The sequence below is a fragment of the Silene latifolia genome, chromosome Y, assembly GCF_048544455.1.
Source record: "Silene latifolia isolate original U9 population chromosome Y, ASM4854445v1, whole genome shotgun sequence".
Classification (NCBI taxonomy): Eukaryota; Viridiplantae; Streptophyta; class Magnoliopsida; order Caryophyllales; family Caryophyllaceae; genus Silene; species Silene latifolia.
In genome coordinates, this window is record NC_133538.1 from 309,809,045 (window position 1) to 309,818,033 (window position 8,989).

General features: G+C 33.8%; 2 protein-coding genes across 2 annotated transcripts; both read left to right on the top strand.

Annotated features, from left to right (window-relative positions):
• The first annotated feature begins 3,424 nt into the window (after positions 1–3,424).
• Positions 3,425–4,596, top strand: LOC141631153 (uncharacterized). Its single transcript, XM_074443860.1, has 3 exons — positions 3,425–3,697; positions 4,063–4,118; positions 4,275–4,596. The coding sequence occupies exons 1-3, from the start codon at positions 3,425–3,427 to the stop codon at positions 4,594–4,596; spliced, it is 651 nt and encodes a 216-aa protein (XP_074299961.1).
• Positions 4,597–5,136: 540 nt separating this feature from the next.
• On the top strand, positions 5,137–5,671 carry LOC141631155 (secreted RxLR effector protein 161-like). Its single transcript, XM_074443861.1, has 2 exons — positions 5,137–5,280; positions 5,324–5,671. The coding sequence occupies exons 1-2, from the start codon at positions 5,137–5,139 to the stop codon at positions 5,669–5,671; spliced, it is 492 nt and encodes a 163-aa protein (XP_074299962.1).
• The last annotated feature ends 3,318 nt before the right edge of the window (positions 5,672–8,989 follow it).

The following is an 8,989-nucleotide window of genomic DNA, read 5'->3' on the forward strand; positions in this document are numbered from 1 at the left end:
CATCTTCGCTCTTAATGGTGTTGCGGTCAGCTGGAAGAGTTCCAAACAGAGTGTTGTAGCAGATTCTACTACTGAATCCGAGTACTATGCCGCTTCGGAGGTAGCAAAGGAAGCGATATGGTTGCGTCAATTCTTACAAGGGCTTTCGGTAGTTCCTAGTTCGAATGACCCGATCACCATCTATTGTGACAATAGAGGTGCCATCTTCCAGGCTAAGGAGCCAAAGTCTAGCAACAAATCTAGACATGTATTTCGGAAGGCTCACCTGATCCGTGATTACGTGGAGCAAGAAGAGATAGTGATTGACAAGATTGCGACGGATGATAACATCGCGGATCCTCTCACCAAACCGTTGAATTATGATAAGCATGTAGGGCATGTTAATTCCATGGGAATTAAACATGTTTCTGAGTTGTAGTACTTGATTATGGATTTGATACATTATCTTTTTCATATACTATTTATAACTTCATCGTTTTATATATAATATTTTGTTTTTCATGTGGATTGTACTGACAACTTTGAACGCCACAAAGTGAACTGAATTACATTATATTTGTTTTGGTCCGTAATCGCCAATGTGAGCTGATAACTCCGGCTATTATATTGTGAAGTCGATTGATGGTGGGTTCAACGAGCCATAAGTTAAACGGTTGACTAATCGATCACAGATACGAGATTATGACGATACCTCGTAGGACAACTTTTTGTGACAACATAATGGAGTCCTAAATGTTTTATAACGACATTCGGTGCCAGGTCGTGGATAGGACATCCATTGTGTTCCTAGAGTCGATTCTTTTGACTATCAACTGTCTCTTGAGATTAAGGCAGTTTTTGGGTGACTTTGGTTTCTTTCTCACGGTCTACCATAATTGGGGCTAAGTAGATTTTTTCTGTGTCATTTCATACTGTGCTTACATCTGCAAGATTTGAGTTGAGGAAAATATCCAACCTTTATCAGGTATAGTTATTTCTCAGGGCCACTCGAGGAGTTGTAACTGAAATGCATGGCCATGCTCGAATGATGATTCGTTTATCAGTTAAGTTACTCTCTAGTCGGGGAAACCACTCTTGATACTGATCGCTTGTAAAATACGACCTTTGTGAATTCGGATTTGCAAATTGTTTTACATTGAGTGGGAGAAATTTTATAGGATATGAGAATCGCTTATCACACATACACTTGTGAGGACAAGTGGGAGTTTGTTAGAGCTTGTGTCCTCCACAAATTAGTGTGATAACATTTGTAAATCTCTTACAAGTTCACAAGGGTATACTTCGTATATTTAATCAGTTGATTAACGTTTACCTAATAACGGTTGGCTTGCTAGAAAGTTTGACGTTATTATCATACAGATGGCGGTGATCAACTGGTCCCTAAAGGTCACACCTATAGGACGTGTTTGAGAAATTTGGTTATAGAAATATAATTACATTGATGCCCAAAATGACTAAAAAGTTAGTCAATGTGTTGATGAGATAATTATTTAATGAAAATTAAATAATATTAAGATTAGACGAATGCTTGTCAATTCGTAAATTAATTATAATAAGTTATATTTAATTAAATATATATAAGGTTAGTTTGGACGAATTAATCTGTTAATTCGTAATTAAATATAATCAGTTGTATTTAATATCAACAAGCTGAATGTGTCATAGTGGTAATAGTGAGGGTACACATACCAAGAGGTCATGGGTTCGATCCTCACTAGATGACAATTCAACACATATTATATATTTTTGGAAAGACCAAAAATAAGAAAATTTTTATTCCTTATTTCGGTCAACATAGGCCGAAAATTAGGAGAGTAATATCTTTCCTAATTAATTTGGTAATTCGGTCTATATAAAAGAAAGAGAGAGAATTATTTCTACCCTAATGCTTTTTCTTGACCTAGCCTCCTCTTTCTCATCACAAGAACACAAAGACAATTAAATTTTACAGAAAATTTTAGATTGATTTCTAGCATAATCAAAGGGCATATCTCAGATCGTCTTGGGTGCAACTAATAGGCAAATATCAATTTTGATATTGTTCTTAGGCCATATTTGCTAGGACCGAAGGTTAATTCTTAATCTTTTTACTTATGTTTATGTATTTTATTTTATGACCTTAGATCAGCTTTATTAAATCGTTATAATCCTTCTAGTTTAAGGGAAGTATACAGATTTATTTCCCACACAAGCCGCCACTAAGGTTTCCATTGTGAACCCTAGCCGCGCACCAAACGCCCAAAAACGAGGCATAAGCAACATACGTTATGCAAATTTAACGGTAAAAACACATACGTAAACATACCAAAACAATTAACATGATAGTAAACAATCAAACACGTACTATTTACACAAATCAATTATTAAATCATATAAATTACATTCAATTGGTATAAACGCAATTAAAGGAAAACACCTAGTTACCTTTTTAGCAATTAATGAAAATCTTCATAAAGAATACGACCAACAAATTAAAGCCTTGTCTCCAACAAGTGTCAACATCCCAAAAATCGACTTTAAAGAAAGGCACAACTAGCAACCCTTGAAAACGTCACGAAAGACTCTTCTTCTTCTTTACCCATTAAAATAAGAGACCTTAAAGGTATGTCCAAAGGTCCATACAAATAATCCCCATAAAATTATTTGGAGATAAATATGTTGTAAAGATAAGAGAAAGGATTATGAAAATATAATTTGTATATGAGTTTGAAAGAAGAAAAGATATTCAACAATAGAGTCAAAGGGAGAAAAAGAGAACAAAAGAGAGAAATAGATGAGGGAGGCGTGCGGCACTTTTACGTGTGAATCAAATGAATTGACCTAGTTGCTTGCTAGGTTAATTCTATTTATAAGGATATTAACTAATGGGTTTTGGGTCCATTAGCTCATACAATGGATTATCTGATTATAAATCTGATTGGACGATATTAAAACGCAATGAGAGCTTATTATAGAAAAGAAATTATTAAACTAAAATAGTCAAATCGTGCCCCGACATTTTAACCCTTCCAAAAGTAGATTAAAATGAGAAATAATAAAATAGAGAACAGAGACGATAAATATAAATATTTCCAAAATACATCCATACACTTCGAAATAATTAATTTAATAAAATACTTTTATAATAAAATATTATTATAAAATACGGGGTGTTACATCTATTTTGTGGCACCAGAGATTGAGACATATCTCCATTGAGAGGGTAAAAAGATTAGTAAAGGATGGAGTACTTGATACTTTAGACTTTACTGATTTTGATACTTGTGTTAGTTGCATTAAGGGTAAGGAAACTAACATGTCTAAGAAAGGTGCAAAGAGAAGTTCTAACCTAATAGAAATCATACATACGGATATTTGTTGTCCGGACATGAACGCTAATGATCCAAAATAATTTATCACCTTTATTGATGATTACTCACGTTATATGTATCTTAACTTGCTTCATTCTAAGGATGAAGCTTTTGATGCCTTTAAATTGTTTAAGGCTGAAGTAGAGAATATATGCGGTAAGCGCATTAAGATTGTGAGATCTGATAGAAGTGGTGAATACTATGGTAGATACATTGAGAACGGACAAGCACCTGGTCCATTTGCTAAATTTTTTCAAGATCATGGGATTGTTGCCCAATGCACTATGCCTGGTTCTCCAGACCAGAATGGTGTAGCAGAAAGAAGAAATAGGACATTAATTGAGATGGTGCGTTGTATGAGAGTAATGTTAAACTTCCTTCATTTTTGTGGACTGATGCTCTTAAGACGACAACGTATATATTAAATCGGGTTCCTTCCAAGGTAGTGTCTAAGACACCTTTTGAGTTATTTAAAGGATGGAAACCGAGTTTGAGACATATACGCATTTGGGGATGCCCGTCAGAGGTCAGAGTGTATAATCCACTAGAAAATAAACTTGATCCAAAGACTATTAGTGTGTATTTCATTGGATATGCCGAAAAGTCTAAGGGTTATAGGTTTTATTGTCCATCTCACAGTACCAGAATTGTGGAATCAAGAAATGCTAAATTTCTTAAGAATGACTTGATCAGTGGGAGTGACCTAATTCAGGATATTGTCCTGGAGAGGGATCATCATGAAGTTCCACCATCTGATTCAAGCGACAGGTTGGTTGCCATTCACACTACTCAAGTTCAATCAAGTGTTAGACAACCAGTGATAGAAATTCCACAAATTGTTGATCAGAATATGGTAGATCATAATGAGGAAGAAGTTCATCATGAGGATGAACAAGTTTCATTAAGTTGATCTATTCGTGAAAGGAGATCGGCTATTCCTGATGACTATGAAGTATATCTACAAGAATTGGATTATAATGTTGGAGCTGATAATGATCCTATGTCGTTTTCACAAGCCGTAAGTTCTACAGAATCAAACTTATGGATGAATGCTATGAAAGATGAGATGAATTCTATGGCATCTAATGGAGTTTGGGATCTCGTTGTATTGCCTGATGATGTAAAACCTATTGGGTGCAAGTGGGTCTATAAGACTAAAAGAGATTCACTTGGAAACATCGAGAGACATAAGGCAAGACTCGTTGCTAAAGGATTCACTCAAAGGGAAGGAATTGACTACACATAGACCTTTTCTCCTGTATCAAAGAAAGATTCTCTTCGAATTGTCATGGCATTAGTAGCTCATTTTGATTACGAGTTATATCAGATGGATGTGAAAACAACATTTCTAAATGGTGATTTAGAGGAAGAGGTTTATATGAAACAACCTGAAGGATTCTTCTCTAAAGATGGTGAGCATTTGGTTTGTAAGCTAAATAAATCCATATACGGTTTAAAACAAGCTTCCCGCCAATGGTATAAGAAATTCCATGAAGTTATTTCTTCATTCGGTTTCGAAGAAAATATAATGGATCAATGTATATATCTTAAGGTTAGTGGGAGTAAATTTGGTTTCCTAGTGTTGTATGTGGATGATATTTTGCTAGCAACCAATGATAAAGGGTTGCTAAATGAGGTGAAACAATTCCTTTCAAGTAATTTTGATATAAAGAATATGGGTGAGGCATCTTATGTCATTGGCATTAAGATCCATAGAGATAGATCTCGTGGCATTTTGGGGTTGTCTTAAGAGGCCTATATCAATAAAGTAATTGAAAGATTCAGGATGAAAAATTATTCACCAAGTGTAGTGCCAATTGTGAAATGTGACCGGTTCTGCTTGGACCAGTGCCCCAGGAATGACATTAAAAAGGAACAAATGAAGAATATTCCATATGCTTCAGTTGTTGGTAGCATTATGTATGCTCAGGTCTGTACTAGACCCGATATTGCATATGCGGTTGGAGTGTTAGGAAGATATCAGAGTAACCAAGGACTTGATCACTGGAAGGCTACAAAAGAAAGTGTTGAGATACCTTCAAGGTACTAAGGATTACATGCTTATGTTTAGACGGACTGAGAATATTGAAGTAGTAGGTTACTCCGATTCTGACTACGCTGGTTGCATAGATTCACGTAAGTCCACATCAGGATATGTGTTTATGCTAGCTGATGGAGCTGCGTCATGGAGGAGTGTGAAGCAAACCTTGACGGCTACTTCTACTATGGAGGCTGAGTTCGTACCTTCTTTTGAGGCTACCTCACATGGTGTTTGGTTGAAAAGTTTCATATCTGGGCTGAGAATAATAAAAGTGGAATAATAAAAGTGGCTAAGAATAATAAAAGTGGGAATAATAAAAGTGGCTTTCTCAGTTGCTGTGTTTATGGCTAAGAATAATAAAAGTAGAAGTCGAAGTAAACACATCGACATAAAGTATCTAGCCATAAAAGAGCGTGTTCAGGAAAAGAAAGTGATCATTGAACACATTAGCACAAAGTTGATGATTGCAGATCCCTTGACTAAACGCGTGCCAATTAAGACTTTCAAGGATCATATAGTGAGAATGGGACTTGGTTCCATTATGTAATACATTCATTAAGTTTTTATAAGAAACTTTTATTATGTTGGATATTTTCTCATTTGGATTTATGCGCATATTCATATAGTTATGTTGAGAAATATCATTTTGTTTGAACCTCGAGTAAACATGGGGTTTACTCATTAAGTTAAATGTGTGTGGTGTGAGTGAATTGATATATTGTAATACATGGAAGATTAATTCTTGCTCTAAGAGAATTCGTCGCCATGATCCATATGTTGTGTCTCTTGTTAAATGGACCAAGTGGGAGAATGCAAGATATTCCATAAAATAAATAAGTATTTCATTAATATTTAATTAAGTTATTTTATGGAAATCAAGTTGGTCCATTGTATGGTGGAATTTACCTAGGACTCCGTTTCCACTATTGTCTCTCATAACTTACCACTCACAGTTTAGGAAATTGTTCAGTTGACTTTTTGATGGCAAGAGTATATAAGGAGAACATATTTATTCTGATTAAGGTTCACCAAGCCTACCTCATTAAGAAAATATACCATCTAAATTGTGAGGTTGAGGGTTTGGAAGCCAAGTCAGATTTGGGGTGTAAGAATTAAGCTTATTTATTAAGACGGATCAATTATTTTAAGCAATGGCCAGAGGTAAGTAATCGATCTCTTTTATCGCTTCCACATTCAGTTTATACATGTTCATTGTGAGACTAGAACATGTTAATTTAGACTATAGAAACTTACAATTCTTGGCTTCAAATAAACAAGAGTCTCTTTTTTAAGTTTTTAGGTTTGAACACTTTAAACACAAGAAATAAATTTTACAAACAGACTGACAGATTTGACAGATTTTACAACGGTTTTCACCAAAACTTATAAAATACTTATAAAATCGAAATTAAGGTTTCAAGATCTAAAATTTTACACACACCTCAATATACAGTGTCTAGGCCACATACTAAAATTTCGAGAATTAATCTTATGATTTAGTATTTTAAATCTAATTAAAACAGTTCAGCATCGCTATAATCGCAAAAACCTTATTAACACTAGAAAATCCGAAAAAAAATACTATAACCCCAAAACAATTACCACAAAAATTCATGGTATCTTAAAATCAACTATTAATTCCAGAAAAATAATTTACACCAGATTAAAGTATAAAAACGAAATATTAAAACCCTAATATCCAAAACAATCGATTAAAGCATAAAAATCAATATATCAACCAAATAAATTCCCAATTAACAAAATAAAATTAAGCATAGTCAAAAATCATATGTAAACTTCATAGAACCAGGTTATCATAATTTCAAAAGTATATATTAATATAATCTTCATTAAAATTCCTATTACATGTAACTATAACAATTTAAATCGTGTAATACCGAGTAACATCGAAGTTACCTTAATTGTTAAGATCCGAATCAACAAAATATTCATCTACGTCTGAGTCTTCTTGATAACCCTTACGATAGCAATGATCTATCGAGGAGAATACCGAAGGAATTGTTGATCGATGATCGAAAAATTGATCCACAGGGGATGGGATGTTCTCAGTTTTTGAGAGGAATTCTTCTAATAACCTACAACTTCAATCTCTCATAATCAGTTTTTATTCCACAGAAAAAATAGACAACAACTCCCTCATTAAATGTACTTAAAGACTTAGCAAAGAAAAAGTCCAACATGCCATATACAACAATATAGCCTGTTGTGTGGAGAGAAACAAGGGAGTGATTTTCAACAAATTTCATCCAACTAAACAAATTGTATGCAAAATATCTAAGTTAAAAGAAAATATTGCAATTAAAAGTAAAATTAAAATGGACCGAGTAGCTCACAATACACTACTGGAATTTAGCTCGTAAATGACCCACTTTATAAAATCACAAATGCGAACGGTCCAAAATAAAATCGTAACTTAAATTATTTTGGTTGTAAAATTTAACACTAAGAAAACGCGGTTACAATTTAAATTGGAAACTGTTAGTTTTCGAAACATCGTTATGAAATTATTATGTACGTAACATGTCGAGGAAATTAATAAAAATGTATCTCGACCAAGTGTAAAATGAAAATGGTCTTTCGAGCCAAAATTTATTAAATACGTTCGAATTATCGAATACTTGAGAAATATTTAAATTTACAAATCGACCCGAAAATTATTACTAAAATCAAACTCGAAAATTAGTGGGTGTTACAATCTACCCCACTAAGAAAAAGTTTTGTCCTCGAAACTTAAAAGTAGAAAACAAAATTTAAAGTACGAGGACTTTTCAAAACATTCCAATTGACAAACTATTTCGAAAAAGTCATTTATGAGATCGAACCATCTCTTAAACAAATTTTCAAAATTTGAACCACAGAAACCACTTGTCTAATATCTTGGTACGAAAGAATACCCGTCGCAAACAAGAATTCCGTAGTCCAAATAAGAGCAAGTTAACATTTGAAAAAAAAAAAATTTAAAGTCACACGTTAGCAAATACCGAACCGGTCATCAGAGGTCTTTAATGACACGTCCTAGCATTCAACCAACGTGAAAATTCAAAAGAAAATGCGAACATTTTACTTTAAAACTTTAGGACAATCCCAAAGTGTACTTATGACATAACTTGAAAAAAATTTTAGGACATCAAATTATTTTAAACATTTTCGAAATATTTTCAAACGAGCTTCAAAACATTTAGAAAAAATATCAGTTTTAAAATACCATCCGAGAGTACAACCAAAAGTGAGGTTTGAAGTTTTCGAATCATGATTCAAAAATTACTGAAATTTTTCGAGATAGTCAAGATTTTATATTAGCCAAAATTTTATAAAACGGAAATTTTCGAGGTCAAGGGTTACGGTAAATCAATTCAAAAGTTTTCAAACTTAAACAAGGATTGAGGAGATTGACAGCAGCTAGAACAATCAGACATTTAAAGATGGGAGATGGAGGAGCCATACGAACCGCTCTAGAAAATTATTGAACAGGTTAGTTTACTTGAGATACCTGGAATGACTCAGCTAAGGGTCACAGGCTTCCCCAATATCATCGAAACCCACACGTAACAGCTCCACTTCTCAAAACACTATGGTA